The sequence below is a fragment of the Brachyhypopomus gauderio genome, chromosome 15 (assembly GCF_052324685.1).
Source record: "Brachyhypopomus gauderio isolate BG-103 chromosome 15, BGAUD_0.2, whole genome shotgun sequence".
Lineage (NCBI taxonomy): Eukaryota > Metazoa > Chordata > Actinopteri > Gymnotiformes > Hypopomidae > Brachyhypopomus > Brachyhypopomus gauderio.
In genome coordinates, this window is record NC_135225.1 from 21,364,313 (window position 1) to 21,391,362 (window position 27,050).

At 42.3% G+C, this 27,050-nt stretch overlaps 1 protein-coding gene across 1 annotated transcript; it reads right to left on the reverse strand.

Moving 5' to 3' along the window:
* Window positions 1-7,525: 7,525 nt before the first annotated feature.
* Window positions 7,526-26,760, reverse strand: lrrc1 (leucine rich repeat containing 1). Its single transcript, XM_076974792.1, has 14 exons — window positions 26,194-26,760; window positions 21,321-21,438; window positions 20,485-20,563; window positions 19,386-19,475; window positions 15,707-15,763; window positions 15,552-15,615; window positions 15,106-15,180; window positions 14,765-14,909; window positions 13,929-14,047; window positions 13,466-13,549; window positions 10,495-10,610; window positions 10,009-10,178; window positions 9,259-9,398; window positions 7,526-9,068 (listed from the first exon to the last, which is right to left on the reverse strand). Exons 1-14 carry the CDS (start codon window positions 26,350-26,352, stop codon window positions 8,910-8,912), a joined length of 1,575 nt encoding a protein of 524 aa, XP_076830907.1. The 5' UTR covers window positions 26,353-26,760; the 3' UTR covers window positions 7,526-8,909.
* Between the last annotated feature and the right edge of the window lie 290 nt (window positions 26,761-27,050).

The following is a 27,050-nucleotide window of genomic DNA, read 5'->3' on the forward strand; positions in this document are numbered from 1 at the left end:
AACTGCTGAATTGTGTTTAAGATTGTATATAAGCAGGGGGACTGCCCCCCTGCCTTCAGAGTTGTCATGCTTGAATGAGACTCTCATGTCTGTGTCTGTCTTGTATCTGTCTTTGTCCTATTTATATCTATTTATATTTTTGTAATAAATTAATCATTTAACCACGTCTGAGTCCTCATCCATTTATTAGAAAATTTCCACGACATGTGCAATAATTGTCTAAACAAAAATAGGCAGGTGCATAAGTTTGGACACTGTTGTCATTTTATTGATTTCAAAACCTTTAGAACTAATTATTGGAACTCAAATTTGGTTTGGTAAGTTCAGTGACCCTTGACCTCCATACAGAGGTGACTCCAATTATGAGAAAGGATCATAATCTTTTTGCATCTTCTCTGAAGAGACGCAGCATGGGAGATTCAAAACAACTTTCAAATGACCTGAAAAGAAAGATTGTTCACCGTCATGGTTTAGGGGAAGGATACAAAAAGCTATCTCAGAGATATCAGCTTTCAGTCTCCAATGTGAGAAACATTGTGAGAAAATGGAAGAAGACAGGTACAGTTCAAGTCAAGGCTTGAAGTGGCAGACCAAGCTAAATCTCTAATAAACAGAAGCGAAGGATGTTGAGAACAGTCAGAGTCAACCCACAGACCAGCACCAAAGACCTACAGCATCATCTTGCTACTGATGGAGTCACTGTGCATCGTTCAACTATTCGGCGCACTTTACACAAGGAGATGCTGTATGGGAGAGTGATGCAGAGGAAGCCTTTTCTCCGTCCACATCACAAACAGAGCTGCTTGAGGTATGTGGATTGCTGTGGATTGATGAAAACAAAATTAATCAACAAAATGAAAAAAGTTATTTGGCCATTACAAGGGCCGTTATGCATGGAGGAAAAACACCTGCTACCTACGAGACGAGTGCTGGGTATGACCGAGGAACAGGAGAGACGGGTGTTGGGTATGACCGAGGAACAGGAGAGACGGGTGTTGGGGATGACCGAGGAACAGGAGAGACGGGTGTTGGGTATGACCGAGGAACAGGAGAGACGGGTGTTGGGGATGACCGAGGAACAGGAGAGACGGGTGTTGGGGATGACTGAGGAACAGGAGAGACGGGTGTTGGGTATGACAGAGGAACAGGAGAGACAGGTGTTGGGTATGACCGAGGAACAGGAGAGACGGGTGTTGGGGATGACTGAGGAACAGGAGAGACGGGTGTTGGGGATGACTGAGGAACAGGAGAGACGGGTGTTGGGTATGACCGAGGAACAGGAGAGACAGGTGTTGGGTATGACCGAGGAACAGGAGAGACAGGTGTTGGGTATGACTGAGGAACAGAAGAGACGGGTGTTGGGGATGACCGAGGAACAGGAGAGACGGGTGTTGGGGATGACTGAGGAACAGGAGAGACGGGTGTTGGGTATGACCGAGGAACAGGAGAGACAGGTGTTGGGTATGACCGAGGAACAGGAGAGACAGGTGTTGGGTATGACTGAGGAACAGAAGAGACGGGTGTTGGGGATGACCGAGGAACAGGAGAGACGGGTGTTGGGGATGACTGAGGAACAGGAGAGACGGGTGTTGGGTATGACCGAGGAACAGGAGAGACGGGTGTTGGGTATGACCGAGGAACAGGAGAGATAGGTGTTGGGTATGACTGAGGAACAGGAGAGACGGGTGTTGGGGATGACCGAGGAACAGGAGAGACCGGTGTTGGGGATGACTGAGGAACAGGAGAGACGGGTGTTGGGTATGACCGAGGAACAGGAGAGACAGGTGTTGGGTATGACCGAGGAACAGGAGAGATAGGTGTTGGGTATGACTGAGGAACAGGAGAGACGGGTGTTGGGAATGACTGAGGAACAGGAGAGACGGGTGTTGGGGATGACCGAGGAACAGGAGAGACGGGTTTTGGGGATGACTGAGGAACAGGAGAGACGGGTGTTGGGGATGACCGAGGAACAGGAGAGACGGGTGTTGGGGATGACTGAGGAACAGGAGAGACGGGTGTTGGGGATGACCGAGGAACAGGAGAGACGGGTGTTGGGTATGACCGAGGAACAGGAGAGACGGGTGTTGGGGATGACTGAGGAACAGGAGAGACGAGTGCTGGGTATGACCGAGGAACAGGAGAGACAGGTGTTGAGGATGACCAAGGAACAGGAGAGACGGGTGTTGGGTATGACCTAGGAACAGGAGAGACAGGTGTTGAGGATGACCGAGGAACAGGAGAGACGGGTGTTGGGGATGACTGAGGAACAGGAGAGATGGGTGTTGGGTATGACTGAGGAACAGGAGAGACGGGTGTTGGGTATGACTGAGGAACAGGAGAGACGGGTGTTGGGGATGACCGAGGAACAGGAGAGACGGGTGTTGGGGATGAGTCAGTTTGTTGGTGATTGGGAATGAGTGAGTGGTCCAGGAGGGCATGAGGAGCATGTGTGCATGTAATTTGTGTGTGTGTGTGTGTGTGTGTGTGTGTGTGTGTGTGTGTGTGTGTGCACGTATTCTTGACCAGGTGGCAGTCAGCGGCATGGAAGTATTAATTAAACATTTAGCAGTTTATTTTGTGTAGACACAAAATGTAATTTTTTTAAATCTAATATTTTAGCCATAATAATAACATAATAATATGCTGCTCTCATCACTGAAGTATAGGTATAGTTCACAATGATGTTGTTATGCTTTGATCCCGCTTATGAGTTTATCAAATCCCATTGTGCCTCTATACTTGTAAAATGCTTCAACTTAACAACACTGTTTGATAGGTTGCAGCTGGGAATACCATTTTAATGTGATACAAATGAATGTACTTCCATTTTCTCAGTATGACGTTAAGGTGGATGCAAAATGACATTTTTAATGAAATTATTTCTAGCATAATTTAGCCCTAAGGATAGCGCTAACCTAACCTTAATCCCAGCCTTAATGTCCATTATAATAGCATGTTAATTGTCTGGTCAAGACTGACCCATAAATGGATTGTACTCAGGGCATTATTTATATTTATTCTTATAAATCTGCCATCTACTCTTTGCATCCCCTTTTGACATCTTTTTTATTTTATATTCTATGATATTTTTATATTTGATGATGTATTTTAACAAAATTATAATTCTATCCACTGGTATAAAATATTTATTTGTGTCCTGTCCCCATTTAATGTTTTGTGTAGTTTTCACACTGATATTTTCCAATAACCCAAATCTTTCTTTTTATTTTGAAAAATATTCTCTATCATTTCTCACGGCAGCCCATAGGTTAAATTATCAAAATTTCACTTTCTCTACTAATTCTTCTTCACATTACGAAATAGCCATTATACTGACACCTAGTGGCCTGGATGTTTCAGTTAAAATGTATTTTTAACATGGTTGCCTCCATGTGGTGAACCCACTTTATGGAGCATATAGTGATTTATTTGAGGACTACAAAGAAATCTGATTCATTATCTCATGTGATCTGCGCTTTAAAGTAATGAAATGTAAAAATAATAGTAATTTTTATAAATAGTGTTTGCTATTTTTGGTGCTAATAATGACTCATCCCTCCTTTCAGTTCTAGGCTGTTCTCAGGGGTTTCAGTTTTCTCAGTTCTCACCAGTGAGCGTTCTTTGTCTCCCCTGCTGTAGTTATAGCCTCTGCTCATAATGGTGCGCCACAAGTGTTGGAACATTGCTGTGGGGATTATCGCATTCGGCCATGAGAGTTTTAATGAGGCAAAGTACTGATGAGGGATGATTAGTTCTGGACCAAAAATACCACTCAAACACTTGAACTACACATGAACATGCAAGGACACAGGAGTGGTAGCATCAGCAATGTAAATACGTACAAATTATTGTCACAATTATACCATATGCATAATTTCATAATGTTTAAAAGATATCACAGTTAAAATTGTATTTAGTCAATTTATTCCATTGAAAACTGTACAATGTGTTTTTATGGTGTTCAGTTGAGAGTTCAAAGATGGTAGGCATAGCTCCTTACTACACACTCACTAGCGTTCCTGTGTTCCTGTCACCTCAGTGTATTCACCAGGAGAACCACTGGTTGGGCCAATTCTTGGTAATGTGTGATCCTTCCTTATTTAGACAACTATCACATATGTGAAAAGTGTAAACAATTGTGTGAAAAAACACAGAAAGTGTGGCCAGTTATGTCCGAGTGCAACAGTTTGGCCATGCAGATCTCATATCTGTAGACCCACGTTGCATGTCGCCAGTTTGACCTGTATGTGAATCTTCAGGCACAAAGCTGCTTCTCGGTAGCACTGCAGCACTGCCATCTACTGATAAGGTCAAGGACACAGGCATCCATAGTTCATATCAACCCCCGAGGAAGATTAATGGGCTCCTGCCACATTATGTACCATCTAATGATTTGAGCTTTGTCTGCTTGACCTCTGCAAACATGTCATGAAATCAACGGCTCAAGCAACCATGCAGTCAGAGGTGTCAATTCCAGGTCCAGAAAGTAAAAGTCCTCACCAGGATTTTGCTCAAGCTTGCTAGATTTTCTAATTAGTGCAATCCAGGTAAAATGAGTGGAATCAACAAAATCCAGGAAGCCTGAGCAAAATCCTGGTGAGGACTTTTACTTTCTGAACCTGGAATGGACACCTCTGCATGCAGTAGACTCACTGAGAAGACAAGCGATTGGTGGTGTCCACAACGGGAAGGTGAGATGTGTGAGATGTTTTTTCTGTTGACCCTGGAGAAGCTCAGCCTGTCCACTGAGCCTGTCCCTGCAGCACGGAAGCTGAGTTGCAACTTCCCTCCATTTCGTCTCGTTTTGGAAATGCTAATTTGAAATCAAAATTGAATTGCTGCTTCCCGTCTACTCATGAATTGCCAGACCACTTTTTTTCACTGCATGGCAACAACACCTGGATCTCAATCAGCCCCACAGGTGCGGAGTTGTGGCAAAAACACAGAGCCCACAAAACACAGGGAGGCAACCTGGATTTTAATGAAGATCTTTTTACCGGCGCCTGGACCGATGCGATATCACACTGTGGCTGTCGTGCTTTTCCCATTACGCGCTAATGAAGTGCACCACCAGCAGAGCTAGGACCCCTAACGAGTCCACCGTCTCCTTTCAGTCTTGTGCCCTCCACTTGAACTTGCCTCCAAAGACGGGCACACTTGACACTAGCCTAACCTCTGCAAGCTCCAGGCAAACACAAAATAATGGACAGGCAGGAAGACCCTTATAGAGAGGATTCTCCACTTGGAGACATAGCCACACGATGCTGATCATTTTTTAAATCTAGCTGGTCTGTTTTGTTGCCAACTGGTGGGCATGTTACAGTTCTTTTTATTTTCAAACCAAATACGTTATAATTAACAGGATTTAAAGACAGATTATGTGTTTGAGGAATATATCAAATGTAAGAAAATCACAGAACCCAATATCATATTTCAGCAAAAATCATTCACGACGATGCAGTAAGGATCATGTTCATATAGTTTCATACATGGCACACGCAGGACAGTAAAGGTGAAGACAAGGAGATCCTGGGGTGAACCCTGAATGTACAGTCATGGCCAAAAGTTTTGAGAATGACACAAATATATTTTCACATGATCTGCTGCCCTCTGGTTGTTATGTGTGTTTGTCAGATGTTTATCACATACAGAAATATAATTGCAATCATATGAGTAACAAAAGCTTTTATTGACAGTTAGAATGAGCAAGTCAATATTTGAAGTGTTGATCCTTCATCAGGACCTCTGCAATTCTCTGTGGCATGCTCTCAATCAACTTCTGGACCAAATCCTGACTGATAGCAGTCCATTCTTGCACAATCAATGCTAGCATTTTCTCAATGTGTAGGTTTTTGTTTGTCCACCCGTCTCTTGATTGAACACAAGTTCTCAATGGGATTAAGATTTGGGGAGTTTCCAGGCCACGGACCCAAAATCTCTATTCCCTGAACCATTTTGTTATCCCCTTTGCTTTATGGCAAGGTGCTCCATCATGCTGGAAAAGGCATTTTTGATCACCAAACTGCTCTTGGATGGTTGGGAGAAGTTGCTCTCGGAGGACATTCTGGTACCATTCTTTATTCATGGCTGTTTTTTTAGGCAAGCCTGTGAGAGACCCGATTCCCTTGGCTGAGAACCAACCCCACACATGAATGGTTTCAGGATGCTTTACAGTTGGCATGAGACAAGACTGGTGGTAGCGCTCACCTCGTCTTCTCCGAACAAGCTGTTTTCCAAATGTCCCAAACAACCAGAAAGGGGATTCATCAGAGAAAATGACTTTACCCCAGTCCTCAGCAGTCCACTCCCTGTACCTTTTGCAGAATATCAGTCTGTCCCTGATGTTTTTTTCTGGAGAGGAGTGGCTTCTTTGCTGCCCTCCTTGAGACCAGGCCTTGCTCCAAGATTCTCCACCTCACAGTGCATGTAGATGCACTCACACCTGCCTGCTGCCATTCCTGAGCAAGCTCTGCACTGCTGGTAGAGCGATCCCGCAGCTGAAACACTTTTAAGAGACGGTGCTGGCGCTTGCTGGTCTTTCTTGGGCGCCCTGGAGCTTTTTTGGCAACAATGGAACCTCTCTCCTTGAAGTTCTTGGTTATGCGATAGATTGTTGACCGAGATGCAATCTTTCTAGCTGCGACACTCTTCTCTGTTAGGCCATTTTTGTGCAGTGCAATTATGACTGCACATGTTTCTTTAGAGATAACCATGGTTAACAGAAGGGAAACAATGATGCCAAGCACCAGCCTCCTTTTAAAGTGTCCAGTGGTGTCATTCTTACTTAATCATGACAGATTGATCTCCAGCCCTGTCCTCATCAACACCCACACCTGTGTTAATGGAGCAATCACTGAAATGATGTTAGCTGGTCCTTTTAAGGCAGGGCAATGAAGTTGCAATGTGTTTTGGGGGATAAAGTTCATTTTCTAGGCAAATATTGACTTTGCAATTAATTGCTGTTAAGCTGATCACTCTTTATAACATTCTGCAGTATATGCAAATTGCCATTATAAAAACTGAAGCAAAAGTAGACTTTGTAAAAATTAATATTTGTATCATTCTCAAAACTTTTGGCCATGACTGTATGACAGCAAACATTATGACAGCAAACACAAGCAGTAGCATTATTGACTTCTAGCATTTTCATAAGGACAGTTAGAAAAGAATTGCTATTGGAATCGCTATTGAGCCGCTATTATACATTTCTCCTTGTTTTTTTTCTTTTCTTATAATATTGCTAATTAATCCATCCATCCTTCATCATTTGCTTTATCCGGGTTCAGGTCACGAGTGCAGGAGTCTAAGCAAAGAGGCCCAGATTTTGGCCGCTTGTATTTGCGATCTCATTCTTTCGGTCACTACCCAGAGTTCGTGACCTTGCGATCTCATTCTTTCGGTCACTACCCAGAGTTCGTGACCATAGGCAAGCTAATTAATCATAAAAGCATAATAATCCTCTTACCTTTAATACAGGAATCAATCCTTAGAATAAGAACCTAGTGATAAAGAATCTTGCTTTGATTTCATAAGATAATTTTATTGCATCAGTGGTTAGAAGTCATAAAAACGTAGGCCCAGAATCAGCACCTACATGAGTTCTCTGTGCAGCTTTATCAGTGACAACAATAATAACAACAATACATTATTACTACTACTATTAATAATAATATATATTATTGGTATTGTTATTATTGCTAAGGATAAAAATCAACATTTAAAAAGCAATCCTTGGATTCATTTTGCACTAAACATCATACAATGCAAAAATTAATTCTGTAGTGTACCATAGAACCAATAAGCAGTTTTAATAAAAGAGTCCTGCAAAAGTGCAAAAGTTCCTGATGACTTCAGCTCTCCAGCTATGATACAAAAATGATTAGCAGGTTTTACTCTACCAAATTTACACAAATCAAGGAGAATCCAAAAAATTTTTTTGGAATTAACGGGTCAGATTTTGGTTAGCATTATAAACAAAATAGGCTAACTGATCCCAGCTAAATTTCAGCCTATTGATAGCAAGAGTAACATTTCTGGGTGAAATAAACTGTTAGTGGTGGGGCGCCACACTATCAGCGTGAACCACAGTGAGTAAACAGGGATGCTAATCCAGTTGAATCAAGAGGGTAGATATTTGCTACATTAACCCCCATTTACTTTGAGTATAAAAACATGTATACTTGGAATAAAAATTAGACTGATTTAAGAAGACAAAATGCCCAACCTGAAAAATATAGGACAAGCAGCGTCTCACTGCCTGCTCATTTGTTTCCTCTATAAAACGCTAAAAATAATTTGTTCAATTCCTTTGCACCTATATAAAAAACAAAGGTTTTGCAGTAAGAGTACAAATCCTCACTGATTTAGAATCATGCTATACATCTTTTTTCCTCCAAATTTACACCATCTGAGCTGCCGTACGTACAAAAGTATCAATATTCACAAAGATCTATACAACAACATTTTTAAATCAGTAGGTCCAAGAAAGCTTGGGCTCATCATATCCCGAAAGAATTGGAAAAACTAAAATATCCACCCAGTGTTTAAAAAAAAAATAAAATAAAAAAATAGATATATTTGTGTGTGTATATACAGTATATGTATAGTCAATATTCTCACAGGATTTTAATGCACTTTAAGACCTGATGTAGAGTATCTAACTACTTGTGTGTCTGAGGGAGTGATTTTAAAGCACTGGACTTGAACATATAATATAAAGAAAGTGTGCACTTCTGCACAAATTATCCTGCACTCTGGTCATTGAAAGAGTAGACGTTAGAGGTTGCGTCCCAGCTCAGGGTGGGACGAAGGGTCACGTCTTGGTGGGGGGAGAGCGATTGAACAGGGGGGTGTGCAGGGTTCATGAACATAGGCACGGTTGGGGGTAAGCATCACGGAGGTAAAAGCAATCACACAGACGTGGTCACTCGGTCCACAGCGTTATTGACCTCATTTTTGTTGGAGTCCAGACCTTTGGCGGCGTTCATATCATTGCGGAGATTCTCAACCACCTTTTTCATGGTCCTTAGCTCACCAGGGTGGGGTGTGGCTCGACGCAGGAGCGTGCCCTGGCGGGGTCAGGGAAGAAAGGTTTACAATTAAAATGTTTAATTATCTCCTAAACTCATGATTAGCGAGAAGCATGTAATGAACTGCTAGGCAGCACCAGGCACATCATGCCCATTTTTTTTAAGAACTGCTTGAGAGCTAAATGTATAAAATAGATACTTTTTATGAACCCGGGCCCCAAATACACACCTTTTCATCATCATCTTCATCATCATCCTCCACAAAACGGATGGCGCTAATTCTGTTCATGGCTCTGTCGTCCCAGGTGTCATCAGCCACGTCATTCACCAGGTTCTCCATAGCTCCACAGCGTGCTAGGTTATCTGAGCCTACACACACACACACACACACACACACACACACACACACACACACACACACACACACACACACGCGCGCATGTGCACGCACAAACACACACATGCACAGCACATAAGCACACGCTTTCTACCATTTCCTCACTGACATTTTAATACTTGTTTATTAGTCTGGGCTTTTTAGTATGTACGCTATGAGCACAGAACCAGCGCAGAACCAGCACAGAACCAGATGTTTTGTATTGCTTGAAGTGCAGGACATCTGGGCTTTGGCGAGAAACCATGAGGGTGTGTAGATGCTGATGAAAACATGAGGGTGTGTAGATGCTGATGAAAACATGAGGGTGTGTAGATGCTGTAGATGGTGCCCAAATGTGCTTTTGTGTCCATGTGCTTCTATAGTTTTACTATGGCGCTACAAACCTAGCAAGGAGCTAAGAAGTAGCTAACTGAAATTATGTGCACATTAATATCTTTATAAAAAGAGCAGTAAATGCTGTAAACCTCATCCAAAATCAAATAACTTTCTTAGAGAATAAATTGTGAATTTCAACTCATTAATCTGAAACTTTTCTTCAGTTTAACTAGACAGCATTGGATTAGCAAGGACGGCGTAACTCACCGTTGTCTGACTCGCAGGGCTGCTGGGGCAGGAGAACACAGGTGAGCACCTTCTCCCCCGTGTCTGGATCCACGTCCGTCTGGAAGGTGAGCAGGGGCTGAGACTGATTCTCTGACAGCCAGAGAGCTTTGAGCCGCAGTGTGGTGAGGGACATGGGCAGAAAGGCCAGCCTGCGGTCACAGAGACATGCGGGGGTTGACAGACTATTTCTTTTTGTATTCAGAGAAAATTACTAACTACAAAAGTTTCACGAGCACTGCCGCATATCAGCCATGTAAGTATAAAAAATGTATCAAACATAACAGGCTGTGAAAGTGGTCTGTAATTGGCTTGCCTGCTCACATTGGCAAAATGTTCAATCTTGCCTGCCCCGATTTCATTCATTTATGGTTAGCTACACTAGCATTTTACACTGCGGCTTCTGTACAGTCTATACAATTTGCTGGGATTGATAATTAGTGCAACCACTAGTGAGATCCGACAAACCTGTTTCCAGATACGTCGAACACATGCAGCTCGGTGGCTTGGGACAGTTCTGGGGGAATGTGCATCAAACGATTGTCCCTCATGCACAACACATTCAGGCTGCAGCAGCCTCCGATCTGTGGAAAGTCACAAGTCACAGAAGTGTGTCACATGTATGCAGGTCTAATGGACACAGAAATGATCAGTAGCAGATTGTCAAAGATACCAAACAGCGTTTTTTGGTTTAAATGTACCATGGCAAAGTCTCTTTGTAACCAGGGGTTAACAGCTTGTGAAAATCAAAGCACTCTAAGACTTTATTTCCATTAGAATTGTACGTTATTTCTATCCCAAAAGAGGAAGAGTGAAAACAAGAGAATTTGTGAAACAATGGTGGGAAAATGTTGGGGGGTGGGGTGTAGTTTTAGTGAGCTAATTCACAAGTGAATCCATAGATGAATGGAAACGAGAGTTCATTCATTCAGCATCTGGGATCCTGTTTAGGATCTATGAACTGCTAATGAGGTTGGATATCGGAAACTTACAAGCAACTAGGAAGGTTGTCCAGCAGACATTTAAATGGCGAACAGAGACACAGCCGTACTAAGCATACAGTAATGCCTGGACATCTCTTCACATTATTTCAGCAGACGGAGGACATATGCACTGAGGAAGACTCCTCTCTGTGACCTAGAGGCTTTGTATTTACAGAAAGGAGGGAAAAAAATGAATATCTGAGCAGGAACAGACAGGTGTGTGTCCTGTCCAAACAAGAGTTTATTAAAAACCCAATTCACCAACACTGGTTCTGAGTGGTAGGCGAACAGAATGTAACTGGTTGGGGGGGGGGGGGGGGGGGGGGGGAGTGAAAGAGGCGTAACGTGTAAGCAGAGGGTGATGAGAATATATTATGGGATGGTGCGTGGCGCGGAATGAGGTCAGACAAAGAGCAGCACAGCGAAGGTTCTGGCTGCCCCGGCCGAGTCTCTGGACACAGAGTCATTGTTTCATGCCAAAGAAAAGCACCTTTCAAATTGCTCCACCAGAGGCTGTTCTTACCTCTCATCTACACAAGATTCTCAAACAAGGGAGACACAAGGAACAAGGGATGAATACGTCAGACATGCAGCAGTGTTGTGATTCTCGCAGATATTCTCACAACAGAAGATATGAAGTTTGATGTTTTTTTTCTGAGAATAGCCAGACACTCACGGATTAGGCATAATACAAGTATAACAGCATTTGCAAAGGGGACAAATTTTCAGGAACTGAGCTTACATAGAAGACATTAAAATAATAACAATAGTGCTAGAATGTCCATATCCAAAAGTAACTTTTATAAAATAAACCAGATCGGTCTAACGGTATACAATCAAATGCTCAGAAGAATGCTTGAGGTTGGACCTTATCAAGAAATGACCATGTTCAACAATCCAAATACTATTGTACAGCCTTCAAAATAAGCTTGCAAAATAAACAAATTAAAAAGTTAATAATTTAAAAATAGTCCTAAAAATTATATAATGGTACGTAAAAGCATGACACGGTAAGAACAGACAAACACTAGTGGTAAGAAAAGGATGTGCACAGCCAACACGCTGCTCTCCCTCAACAGACATGCAGGCCTCAAGCGAACTACTGTGCTCGGACGTGACACCACAGAAACCAATACAAGCGTGTGAGGCGTACACAGACACACGTACACACACACACACACACACACACACGTACACACGCTGCATGGCCCATGTGAGCTGGCAAGGTGATGTGAGAAGGGAACTTTTCTCCAGATCACTGAAATAATGGAGACATGTGTGACATAGACCACAAGGTGCTTTACCCAAAAGGACACATTTGCTGGATAGTATATTTCATAAGGCCCATTAAAATGACGTCAGGGATCACCCCTTTCTGAAGAACCTGCATGAAAGCCACCCACATGCACGCACCGACCCACCCACACACATACTGCTACTTCTCCAAGCAGCAAAGTACATCCAAAACTAAATACACAAACTAATTATCAATGGAATTAAAGGTTCCTTATCCTACTAACTGCATTAACAGTGTAAAAATGCCTGACTGCAAAAGGTTAAATATCAACAGAAAGTCCCTAGTCTAAACCCCATACAAAACATAGATTTACTTATAATCTTTAATCACAATTTTTTTTTTACAGTAAGATGATGTAGCCTGTATTATAATTTAAGGAGGTGCCCAATCTATGTGGTAGGTAGGTGCCCATGATTCAGGATCTAAATCACTGGGTAAGTCTTCATTTGGCATAGAAATAAGAGAGTGACTTTAATAACTTTAACTGTCAGATGCTCATCTAAAGCCAAAGTCCTTGCAAAAACAGGTTCTTTCCAAAACGCAAAACACCCTACACACAAAAAGATGGTATTCAATAGATACCAACACAGTTTCCAACAGTTTTATGCCATGCAGGGCAGGTTTAATTGCCTTGCCTACAACGTTTTAAAGATGTAATTGTATTATTCCAATTTGGAACTAATCAACTCAAAGATTTTCAGCTGAAGACATTACATTACAACATCTACTGAAAATTTGCAAAGATGTTGAGGAGCTTTTTCATGGTTATCTTGCAGAATTGCTTGTTAAACAAGCTGGGTGCCTTCTCAAGGATAACAATTAGAAAAAATGTCTGTCACTAGACGTCTGAAGTGTCTGTCTGTCTGTCACTACATGTCTGAAGTCTTTGATGAAACGTGAGGGTTGGAATTCTGACTCCACTGCCTTGCAGTAGGGAAGTTAGTAAGATCGGTCACCAAGCATGAATCTTCCGGGTATGTCCGGTTGCGTCACAGCCAGGGTGTGGCACCGCCGTTCATCAGACTTTGTGTTATGCTTATCAGCCAGTGTGGGTGCAGATCAGTTAAATCATGCAGTAAGTGAAAACCACTTTAACAAGAATTTCCCAAGAATTAACACCATATGCTCCTCAACAAACAGACGAGTAAATGGTACAAACCTCCTTGGGTAAAGATGTTATGCGATTCCTGTCACAGTTGAAGTTTGAGAGTTTTTTAAGCTTCCCGATACTTCTCGGCAAGTTCTGAGATGAAAGCAAAACAAAACATCCATCACATACACATGGGCAATCCTTCTGAAAAGGTACATGTATTTTACAGCTTATTAGCATTGCACAAGGACTCTAGTGGTAATGGTGCACTCAGGGCACAACATTATGCCATGAGGCCATGAGCTGCTCTGTAAGCGAGCTAAACTAAATGAGAACCCACTCTTCAAGGTCCAAGAAGCCAGTGGGGGTGACGGTCACACTTATTCTTATTCAATTCTGCTAACACTCATCAGAAACTATTCCTGTCCATCTAGTCAGAGGTCATCACTGGGACCATTAGGCAGTACTAGGCAGTGGTGGGTTTTCCAAACGAGCTCGGTGGAGTGCAGGCAGCGAGACTGTGGGATCTCACCAGTAGCTGGTTCTCCGTCAGCACCAGCTCCGTCAGGCTTTCGCACCCGCCGATGCTCTCGGGGAGCTGGACCAGGCGGTTCTGGTCGGCTTTCAGTATGGAGAGTCGCTTCAGTCTTCCTGCAAGAGAACATGCAAGGGGCAGCATGAAGTTTCAGGTCCAGTCTCGCTCTCAGGGAGAGGCGTGGACAGACCCACAGCCAGCTGTTCCACACACATGTTCACAATGTAAATTGAATGTAGTTCAGCAGGTGACTCTGGATAATCTTCCTTATGGAGGGAAACAGGGAAATGGTGACGCTGCCAGCCGATGTGCACATGAAGCCAGCAGCCAACATCCACACTGGAGTGGCTGTTCGGCCTAAATATACAACTATAAATATGGACCGCATCTAGCTAGGCCGGCCAATGGAGGATGGGTTCCCTTTTGAGTCTTGGTCCTCCCAAGGTTTCTTCCTAATCTCTACCTTCATTATGCATCTGAATCCATGCATTTGTAAAGCTGTTTTGTGACAAAATATGTTGCAAAAAGCGATAAATAAATAAAATTGACTTGACATTTTAGAGGCCCTTCATCAGTGCAAGAAATACACTTTATCCAAACTGCCACTCAGTACTACAATGCAATTTTTACTACCTCTACACCTTTAAATACAATACATACAATACACACACACACACACACACACACACACACACACACACACACACACACACACACACACACACACACACACACACACACACTAAATTTTCTACATTCTAACTGATTCAAATGCATGATGCAAAGACGAAACGTGCAGGTGCCAGCCAGCACACAGAAGCAGACTCACTGACCTATGTCGTCTGGAAGAGCCTCAATGAGGTTCTGGGATACCAGCAGGTCAGTGAGGGAAAGCAGGCCGGCCAGCTCCTCTGGGAGACGCTCCAGCTTGTTCTCAGACACATCCAAGCACAGCAGGTTCTTCATACTGCCCAGCTCCTACGAGAGAGAAGTGTGCGTGCATGCGTGGATGTGTGTATGGACGTGTGTAGGGGTGTGGGCGTGAGACAGCGCAAGCCTTCATTCACTTTTAATCATGTTAGCATTTTTGGCTAACTAAAGGAAACCATGTTAACCGTATAGCATGTTCCCCAGTAATAACACAATGAGCTCAGCAGAAAATGTCAAAGTTTACCGATGGTAATTCAGCCAGCTGGTTCCCGTCCAGCCACAGGTCCTTTAAGCTGACGAGGCATCCTATCGTCTCGGGCTGGAAGCAGACGCCACGCCCAGGGAGCACAGGGAGTGTGAGCGGGTGACAGCACACACACTAGCACTTCCGCAGAGCTGTGCAGAATGTTTGCAAACGCTCTGTGGGTTTCAGGCCCTGCGACCTGTGCTTTCTGACACTAGGTGCACTGACGTTTAATGCATCAGTTAACGTACATGGAGGAAAATGGGCAAAACTACGTGCCATAGAATGCAACAGACATGGTAATCTATAGGGAGTTGTCCCTATAGACATTTATGTATTTATTTACACCATGTCATTCAAAATATGAGCTACTATATCCAATACATTTCTGGTCTCATGCACGAAGGTCTCGTGCAAATTTTAGCAGGAAACTCAGAGGAACTTACCAAATTATAAAGTTCATTGGTCCCCAGATCGAGTTCTTCAAGTCGGTGTAGTTGACAGAGAGATCTGGCAGGAGCGAGTGAAAATATGCTAAGTGTGCATTTACGGGTTTTCACAAGTACACACACACACACACACACACACAAGCTGTACTTACTCCGGTAAATATCTCAACATGTTTTCTCTGAGTTCCAGTGATACCAAGTTACAGAGGCTGAAAAACAAAAGACGCCTCCGTTAAAACTCAGTGAATTAAGCACCGTGAATTAATAATGAGGTGCGCATGACAGCATTCAAAGATTTTTTTCCATAAGGTAATGATACTGCATCACATCAGCAGTTAACATTCATGCTTCATTTCCCACTTCCTCTCACATTACTGGAGAGAACGATGCTGAGGATGTGGAAGACTACACACACACACACACACACATTAAAACGCAAATAAGTCTCATCATACGTAATCAGATTTGGGTAAGAAAAACACTATATGAAAACCTCAAGGTGCAAATCATGCGTCACCATCTAATGTTTCGGCTTTTGTTTGGGATGCTCAGCTGAAACAAGACGCAAGAACCACAAGATGGACGATTATACTTGATTGCGAGCCAAACGACGGAAACACCGTTTACACTGGAAAAACTCTTATTGCAGACGAAAAACCTGCAGACTATAAATCAAGCGCTACACAATTTCAATAAAAAAAATCTGAGAAAAATGACAGGGACTGTGACATGTCCCCGTCAGGTTTTATACATGGTTCAGTCCCCCCTCACAACCAGGGGCTGCAGGGGTTCTGTGTGAATTAGAGTCCCCAAAACGGAAGCAGCCGATTAGATTCCTGCATGCCTCAACATAAATACCAGAAGCCTGTCACGTCAGACTCAGCACGCGCTTTATTTAGCAGTGAGGGAAAAGTCAGCTATACAAGTTCTCTCGGATCGAATCACGACTCTTTCACACACCTCCGGCTGTAGCAGGTAAGCTGTTTCAACACACCACTCCTGTTAAAAGTCTCATGCAACATTGTAAGAGTTACAGCCTCCAAGCTTGGGGGAAGGGGGCACTATTGGTAAGAGCTGTGTAGAACGCAGTATTATACTTTCTAGACAAAACAAAGCCTTGAAAAAGAACACAGGCAAAAAAGAGTCTTAAAAGTGGGTCATGTTAGCTGTTGATCAGCTGACCCAATTATGAGCATTCTGCTCAGAGAAGAAGCATTTCACAGTCCACTAAACCCTCACACGTGCACTACACCAGTGCAGTTATAAAACTTTCCACATTTAAATCCACTGAATGTCATAACACAAGAACCATCAACTTTACTTGCATGCAAAATATTGAGCCAAGTGAGAAGACCCCCACCCCTCATCCACCCCACCCCTCATCCATCATCCACCCCTCATCCATCATCCACCCACAGAAAAAAACAGTAACCTATCTAATCTGTTTTTGCTAAGAGCAAAAAAAACCACTTTGATAACAAGTAATTTAATTTGCATGACCCAATTGTTGAAGCACCTTCCTGCACTGATCTGCTGGGGAAAACCTTGTGGTCTGTGTGCTAGTCATAATGAGGAGGGCCGTGATAAACATGGCCTATTAAAGAAGCACACCGCAGGATTACACGCACAGCAGCGTGCTTCACAGCTATAAATAATCTCCCCTCAGTGACCGGGTCCGTTCAGAAGTGCCTCAGATTGAAAGCCCAGCCCTTAGCCCCTCCCCTCATGCCGAATGTCTGTGTTTTTTAAGGGGGTTTACTGAAGGAAACATTTTTATTGAACACTGCCTGAGGTTTGGAGACATGAACTCAAGGCACTGCCAAAGACAACAACATGTTCTCGTATGTCACGCTGAGGTGACGGTGTGTTTTGCATGATGGTGCCTTTGAAACTGGATGAACCTGCTAGATATGGATGGTGGGGGAGGGGAGAGTTGCAGAAATTTGAAAGTAATCTCAAGTCTAATTCCTTATGAAAATAGAGGTGGAAGGTTTGAACAAACACAGATAATAAATGGTCCAAAACTCATGGAAACTAGTATTAAAACCATAGTTTTTTGGCCAACTGGCCAAAAATTGTCAACCGTTAACTCTCAGTCTAACAGTAATAATGAGTTAAAAAAATATCCTAAAAAATGCAGATCTGTTCACCATAACTATACAATGGAATGCAGGCCTGTGGAACCGCATAATCAGATTGTGTGAGTCTGCTATCTGGAGCAGAAAAGCTGGGCTAGCAAGAGGAAATTACACAGGAAATGAACAAAGCTGTGGAACGACACAAGGGGGAGAGCAAGGCAAAACAGGGCTGGCCCAAATACCCCAGACCTGTGCCGGGTAGCCGCATTTGGGCCAGCTGAAATGGCCAAAAGTGTTTACAGATTTCTCATGGAAGGATTTTACAGAGAAATTGGTCAAAACTCTGCATTATACTGACGGCATCATTTATCAGTGTCAGTATCCAGCTAAAATGAACAGAGAAATGTCACTATGGCAGTTTTCTTTTGATTGTCACTGTGGTTAATGTATCAAACTACTTTAGCAAGAAATTCTCCAATCAGATGTCAGAGCGGCAGTCCTAAAGAAAAGGAAATGGATCATCAGTCCAAAGGAACAATTCACTGTCGTCGCCAACAACAGTGCAAGATGTCAACAGATGCTTTGGGAAAAAACATTGTTGCATGCCTAGTAAGACCAATATACAATACATACAAACAATAAATCATATATTAATATACAATACTACAACTAAATGGGCTCTATAGACCAAATTCAAAATATTGGAGAGAGCTGTATTGCCCTGCCCTGAACTTCATGTGGGTTGCTAAGTTGAGGACACAGAAGCTATACAAACAAAATATGGATAACATTCAACTTTGACAATGGAATGCAACAATGAGTATTACACCAAGTTGATCAGCTAATTTATACATATGCAGTGCTTTACTGTGTGCAAATTATAACATTAGCTAGAGGCCTGGCTGGTTATCGCTTTTATTCCAAAAACAAGAACCCACTTTTTCAAATATATACTATGGAGTTATCTCCATAGCTCGATAACATTCTGCTCAATTTAACACATGCACATATAATTTCATAGTTATATTGAAGTAACATAACTAGCTAGCATAGTAGCCTACATTTCATGAACTCGTGATGCAGCCATATCATGGACAATTTATAAGGGGTGGAAGTGCTTATGCCAAAAATCAACCAATTCAATTTACACAGATACAACACTAAAATATCAGCCTAACTATAAATCCATCACTAACAAAATGTTCTGTTCAGCTCTAAGGTGTCACCATGTTTCAAATGCGTCACCAGTTCTCACTAGCATTTCACAAGCTAACTCTTTGATCATGGAGCTTTTAAGGTCAGGCAGAATGTAACATTAACTCTGTTGATCCAGCTCGTTTGCTTGCTTCTATGGTTGCAGCACGTTGTATTTGCTGGCCAATTTGTTTCATTTCATGAGCAGTGGGCAGGATCACAGCCCAAAACACAAGCAGACCTTCTGTGGTCGGAGAAGAGAGTATTTCAACTCAATATGATTCCTTCATCTCTGATGACATATCACGGTCATTTTATGAGTTACTAGAGTAAATATATTAGACAGTTCTTTTAAGTTCCCAGGGATGTGAAACACAACCTGACAACACACCTACTCACAAGGGGAAGTGTAAAGCTGATTAATCTAAAAAATAAACCACAAAGAATTAAACCCTGACCAAAAGCCTTTAGCAGAGGGTTTGATCGTTAGGCCTCCTGTGATCAGTACGTGTGTTTGTGCAGCACTTTGTAGTACAGCTGAGGGTGAAGGATTCCTTACTTTCCAATGTTGTCAGGAAGTGCTATCAATGAAATGTCGTTGATGGAAAGGCACGTCAGATTCCGTAATTCAGGGAAACTCTCTGGCAATCTGAAACAAAGAGAGGGTCAACATTACTCAATACTGGTGGCAGATGACAAAACAAAACAAATGCCATTTGAATCCAGATTTCTTGTTTCTCTGAGTAACCCCAAAATTCAGACATCTGGCTGTTCTCTACATATTTGTAATATAAACTGAAACTATCATACACAATCTACCAATAACCACAAGGGATATGAAATAGAAACCAGTGGTTGTATACATTGAACAGAAACCAAGAACAACACTGGGCTATGGCAGATCACATTAAGATTTTCACATTAATATTTTCAGCATATCAGATGCGCTTATCTAGAATGACTTTCAAAAATGCTTTATCATCTACTTTTAGAATGTAACAAAGCCAGTACAGTAGGTTGAGTCATAGATGCTGTTGAACTAGAATACTGCTGTGCTGTATAATGCTATGCTCACAACAGAGCAGACCATGAATGTGAACCCTCCACAAATGCATTAGGAATGATGGAACGACAAGTCAACGCAATTATTAGGACATCAATAAATAACCATGAAGACATGGCAGGCCTGTTAAGATTGTTTTAAGACCAAAGCCTGTGCACAGACCTTATGTAAACAGCATTATCAGTGGGAAGTCACTGTTGCTAATTACAGAAAATGTACAATCAAATAAAATGGCATGTGGTCAACTGCAATCATAAGGGTCACCAGATGAACCCACCAACAAAGAATAAGGTTATGTGCAGAGGGATTGAAAAAGAAAAATGAAAATAAAAATATATATTAGACCCCAATTGAAAAGTTAGAGATGATAAATAAAAATAAATGAGATCAAATCACATGCTATTTATATAGCACTTTTTACAACAGTTGTTGTCACAAAGCAGCTTTACAAGTGTCCCGAGTCCTAGCCCCCAGATGAATACTGTAAATCAATCTGCTCAATACATAATATTTTTATGCAGGAACTGATGACAGTGCAATACAAAAAATTCATCATAATGTAGTCAAAGATTAAGGCCAAACACTCTTCAGTTACCTGGTCAAAGGGTTTCCACTGAAGTCTGCTACCTGAAGAGATGTACAATAGGAAATACTTTCTGGAATCTCTATAATGTCTGTGTAAAATAAAGAATAAAAAGTAGTTACAATCACTTGGATAAAATGTTTTATAATCATGAATTAATTTCAAACATTGTAAATGCATCATGTTACTGTACTAATCTGATAAATAGTGCAAAGTATGTAACTGACCAGGAAGGCACAATGATTCAGAAGAAGGTCAAAGTTCAATTTCAATTTACAGTCAATGGTTAACCGGACTCCAAGTTCATGTTAGAGTAAACAGCGAAAGGGCATTAAACAACTTCAAGAGGAAAACTACAGTTTTAGACCATGGGAGCCTCCTCTACAAATTACCATGGGTCCTGTCAAATATAGACGCATGGTTATAGAATTACCATTTGAAGCTTGAAAATAGCAAGCAGAAAGAACATAATTAGCATTCTGCCCATGTTCACATTGGAGATTTTCTGTGAGCTACGAAATTAGAGAGATTGATGTCGTTGCCACAGCTAAAATTAAGAGAATACGCAAAAACTATGCTGGGTGTCTGATACCAAATGAATTGGAAGGCCCAGAAATTGCAAACTTCCCACTTTACTGAACTATATATAGGTCACTGTCTGGGTACCCATTCATAGTGAGAAACGAGTGATGCAGGACCTCACACACAGACAGGACTCACCACGATCGACCTACTAAAGCAATAAACATTTATTTGATTGGCTTGTGTAGTGCTCGTATGGTGGGACACACTGCACCACACTAAAACTTCCAGAAGGACGAAATAAGGGGAAAAGCAGGTCTGCTTACCGTTACGAGACACATCAAGTTCTACAAGCTGCATGAAGTTGGCGATCTCTGGGGGAAGTCTCTGGATCTCATTGTCACTCAGTCCAAGCTTCCTTAACTTCACCAGCTGGAAAAATTGCTAAAAAAGATCCAGTAAAGAATTTGTAGAGCATTCCGTTTGTTGTAGAGCAAATGTTTTTGTTTGCCCAGCACCCTCCACTTAGACACAGATTGTTTACAAGACCGTAAAACCTTCTCTTAACATATCAATACAACCAAATACAAAGTCCCAAAGAGCCCCAAAGCAAACACCTCCCAATTACAAAGCAAGCTGGACCTTAACATAACCCAGGCACCCATCCCAACACCTGATTGGCTGAAATGTTTAAATGGAAGAGTAGGGAGTCAAGCTATCCTCCTTCTTCATCGTCCAGCTTCACTCTCCAATCTCAGCAAAACATGTTACACCTACAGCTGAGGTGTGAACAGCATTAGCGTTACACCTACAGCTCAGGTGTGAACAGCATTAGCGTTACACCTACAGCTCAGGTGTGAACAGCATTAGCGTTACACCTACAGCTCAGGTGTGAACAGCATTAGCGTTACACCTACAGCTCAGGTGTGAACAGCTTTAGCGTTACACCTACAGCTCAGGTGTGAACAGCTTTAGCGTTACACCTACAGCTCAGGTGTGAACAGCATTAGCGTTACACCTACAGCTCAGGTGTGAACAGCATTAGCGTTACACCTACAGCTCAGGTGTGAACAGCTTTAGCGTTACACCTACAGCTCAGGTGTGAACAGCTTTAGCGTTACACCTACAGCTAAGGTGTGAACAGCTTTAGCGTTACACCTACAGCTCAGGTGTGAACAGCATTAGCGTTACACCTACAGCTCAGGTGTGAACAGCATTAGCGTTACACCTACAGCTCAGGTGTGAACAGCATTAGCGTTATGCTCTGCACTGCCGTCTGTACTGGTGAGATGCATTTACATTCAAATAACGTACTACCCAATTAACCTACTCGTTCAAGCAATAGAGTGGAAAAAGAGAGGCTATTAAAGCTTAGAGGACAGGAATACCAGACTATATCACACAATCATGGCATAAAGCAGTTAAATTCTAGTGCAGCGCTATGGTAAAAGTGAGCAGAGATATATGGCAGTGAGAACACCTCCTGAATGTTTACATCGTTTAAATCATCCAAACCCCTTGATCAATTTCACTGCACAAAATAAATGTAAAAGAAATCCTGATTATCTTTCTATGGTTATAAATCAATCTAATATGTTCAGAGCTATTCCTTTCAACACTCATTAAAGTTCCAAAAACCATCAGTGTTCTGTGAATCCAGGCAGACCAATTAATTCAGTTTTTTTTTTAAAAAAAAGGAAAACACCGTAATTAGGCATGGCAGGAAGCGTTCAATCGGCCAGCTCTGAAGCGGTCAAGCGTTCATCTCTCACTGCCTGTCCCATTTCTGTGGCTCCACTGGTTAAGAGAGCTTTAGCAGACAGACACAACCTGCCCTTGGATTGAATGTATGCAAGTGATCCATCAGCAAGGTTTTTCAGGCACTGACTTGACTAGCAGGCCTTGGAAAGTGAATCATTTGCCAAATCAAAAGCAAAATTATAACACTTGTGTGTAATTATGATCAAAAGAAATGAGTACAGCTCTATGAATGTAAACTAATAATCAGTTCAGAGTGGTGTCTGTTGTCCTTGATTAACCAGATGAAGTCAAAATGGTGATGACCCCATTTAAGTGAATCATTCATTCCGCCTTGGTTTCAGGTTGCCTTCTTCCGTCCGTGTACCTTTTGGGAGAACTGCTACAAAGGGCAGAACCCACTTTAGGCAAGAACTTTAGGCAACGCACAGAACCCACACCTTATACAAAGCTAAGCCTGTCAAACATGAAATCCCATATAACACTGAAATTTTAAAATCTGTTTTGTGTCCTTTGGCATATTTTTGAGATCTGTGTTAACAGAGGAAGTCAAATGGCTGTATTTCGTTGAATACATTTTATTATTCTGAACACTCTCATCCAACACGGGTTTCTGCTGCACCCATGGCGTTCTGTAGGGGGAGGAGGGGTGCACATTCTATGCATTTATCATTGTAGCAAGTGTCAAAAAGTCCAATATACATCATCAAATATGCACAACACTTTTGTAGGTGATTAGAAATGAATTAATTTAATTCCTCCAGAATAACTATGCAAAGCACGCACGGTGTCTGTTAAACTTGCACAAATTTAATTCACTCGCATAATAACCTGACCTAGGCTCACTCAAACCGCAAGGCCAAAAGTTGATAAAGACTGCTGAAACTGAATAAATAAAGCTGAATTCAAAAAAGCAATGAACGCTGCCTTGACTACACTCAGGTGTCACATGTCTTATCAACAGCACTGGTTTACAGACTCGAACGCTATTCCCTCCTCCAGCACTAAATCCCTTTGTAGGTAAAAGTGGCTAGCTGACAGCATTTTGAGTCCTGTTTTTGTGATGCTAATGTAAGAAACCTGAACCAGCAAGCATCCCGCACAAATGCACAGGGGGTATGCTGTTTGCCTTTAATAGGAGACTATTTACGAGTTCACCACTGATTTGAATAGGGGACAGCATGCAAGCTCAAGGATATGGGTGACATTTTTGATTAAAACGCTCTTGGGGGGGCAATCCTGACATTCTCTCACCCTTCCTTCATCAGCTGCAGTCCTCCACCCTCCTGCTGAACAACTTCATTAACTTATCTCAACAAAGTACAGCAGCCAGACCAGGCCCGGGGGGGGGGGGGGGGGGGGGGGGGGGGGGGGGGGGGGGGGGAGTAAGGGGGGGGACACAGACACGTCAGGAAGAATGACAGCAATTTGGCAAACATTCCACCAAATGTAAGGGTGCCACATGAAACTGGCTTTCTGAACAATGTGCTCTGTGACTCAACATCAACTGGACCTTCCACAAAGTATCAGCTACCAGCATAAAAAGCTTGTTATGTTTCTAATAAAAGTTAAAGATTAAGCACGACATTTTAAGGTTGTAATCCCAATGTTTTCAGACCTACAAGTAAAGGTAAACACAACAGTCAATAAACTGTATGAAGGGGAGGCCCAACAAAGGTCCTTCACCAATTTTAAAGCAAGGCTCATTCATTAAATGGTTAAAAGCAGGAATTCTTTGAGTATAACCACAGTTCCCTTAAAGGGAAAGCAGAAACATGCCAGTGGCCTTGTGATTTCATGTAGATAACAAAATACAGATCAACTTAGTTTATTAATTTACTGACCTTTTTCAAGTTGTTCGAAGCTAGCAATTGTGTTTTTGCTTGGAACCCTGTGTTGCAGCACTGCGTAAAAAGGCTATAGTGTTAAGATATTACCATACCAACCTACTCACTGAAGAGTTCAATTAACTATCTGCTTTCTTTAGCTAAGGAGCGTATTGAGTTCTCCAACTAGGTGTTGCTTCTGAAGGCTAAAAATTGTTGTTCAGACATGACCACAGATTTCTATTTCACTGAAAATTCTAAGCTTAAAAAAAAAGCCATGTGTATTTAAAAAGTGAGCTAAAATGATGAGCTAACATTTCTGCCTCTCCCACGCAAGGTCCGGTCTGACATGCTGGTTAACAACATACATAAATGAACAGAACTAGAGAAAACATTAAAAACATCTAAATGTAAACATTACAGTGAAGAATTTGCTACTGAGCTATTTACTTATTCAAACAAAGTCCTGAAGATCATTGGAGTCGAGGTTAATGAATAGCTGAAGGAGCAAAAATAATTTATTATCAAGTGCATAAGTGTTCAGGGTGAATCAGGGGTGAATCAGGGTGAATGATCAGACTTGAATAGGAATTTTAGTAATTCCAACATGAAGTCTTCCATCTTCAGGTATAATGGAAGACTGGCCCAATTTGATATCAGTTTTAACAGCCCTGCTTGCATGAGCACTCCCATACGTATGCGTTTATATAAGAAATTAGTTTTACTCCTCCAGCTAATCACCTGTAGAGAATAACTTGCCTTGACAAGTCAATTGCATCATGGGTGGGAAATTAAAATAAATAAGTAAAAGATGAAGCCAAGATATTCGATGTCATTACACTAACTGAAAAACAGAGGTCGAACAATTAAAATAAATAAAAAAATTAATTAATTAATAAGTATGAAGCCAAGAGGTTGGATGTCAGTACACTAACAAACACAAAGGTTTGATGGTTTTGGTCCATGACCCCCTCCCCCCATTATCAAAGAGAAAAGTGACACATTTTCAGTGGTCTGCTCTTGTTTTTCTCATATATATTTCTCAAAGATCTATTATATACACACATACATATACACATACATATATATCCATATTTAGGTCCGTCTTTCCCATGAGACATCAAACTGTCAGTTACATTTCTTCCTAACCCTGAGTGCTAACCTTAAAGATGTCATCTGAGAACACCTACACAATTAACTTTCTACGCCTTGCTCCTCTAAAAACGATTTTAGAGGTGCACATCTGGACAGGGTAGTAAACTGGACGCAAAATTACACAAAAATGCCAAAAATGCTTATTTAAATGGACGTTTAGAAGTGTTGGGCCTTCACTAACACTATATAAGTTATAACCTTCGTCTTGGATAAACGCACAAATATGCGTGGGCCGCTGTGTGTAGTAGGCAGAAGCTCCAGAAGGATCCAGGAGGTGCCATCATCCGTGTCAGGTGAGCTCTACTGCAGGTGAGTCGTGGCATTTAGTGGCGACACAAGTCCTGAATGTGATCTATTCATCCCCAACACAATAGCCGTTTCTCACCAACTACTGGTCTCCATTGGCCGCTGAATCAACGGGCATCTGGACGGGTTTGGGTTACCACGGTGGTGATCTTACCTTGGGCAAGTCACGAAGTTGGTTCGCGTCCAGCAGAAGCTCCTCCAAACTGCGGCTGTAGCGGTAGATCTCCTGTGGGACGTAGAGGAGCGAGCAGTGGCGCTGGTCCACCAGTTCAACGTGACGGGAGCAGCGCCACAGCGGGATACACTGGAACATCTCGGCCGAACACGAACCCGAACCCCCCCGTTTAGAAAAAAAACCCCGCACACAAGACGTGTAAACGACCAAATGCCAAGTGTCCACTCCTGGATTACCTCGCCATACAGTGACTATCCAATGCGATGTAGTTTACTTGAATTTCAAAGGCAGCCAAACAACCTCCTCCCAGCCCGAAATGAAACAGAGTAACATGGGCTAAAACATCCGAGTCCACTTCTCTACTTCACTATTAAAATACAAACTTTTCTCCCCGCCTTCACTGAGCATCCATTCACATATGGTCGTTTCTGTAGTGGTTACACATCCATTTGGTTACATTTACGTGGTATTCCTCGTGTTCCTGAGTTTATTTCCTCCTAGTCCAGTTTCCGACCCGGAACACTCGCTCCCTCATTCCGAGCTGACGTCACGCCTCCCTTCACTCCTCACTTCGCTCTTCCCTCCGCTCCTCCCTTCACTCCCTCCCTCCACTCCCTCACTTCGCTCTTCCCTCCCTCTCTCCCTCCACTCATCCCTCCCCACCCTCCCCTCGAGAAGTTTGTTCTTCTGTCCGCTGTACAGGTTTCAGGTCAAGTTACCTCACTGGCGTTTTGTCTTACTTCACCATTAGTCTCTTTTATGAAACGGTATATTTAATATGTTGAGTAGAGGCCAGTCTAGTGCGCATGCATTCAATTACACTGGAATGAATCCCT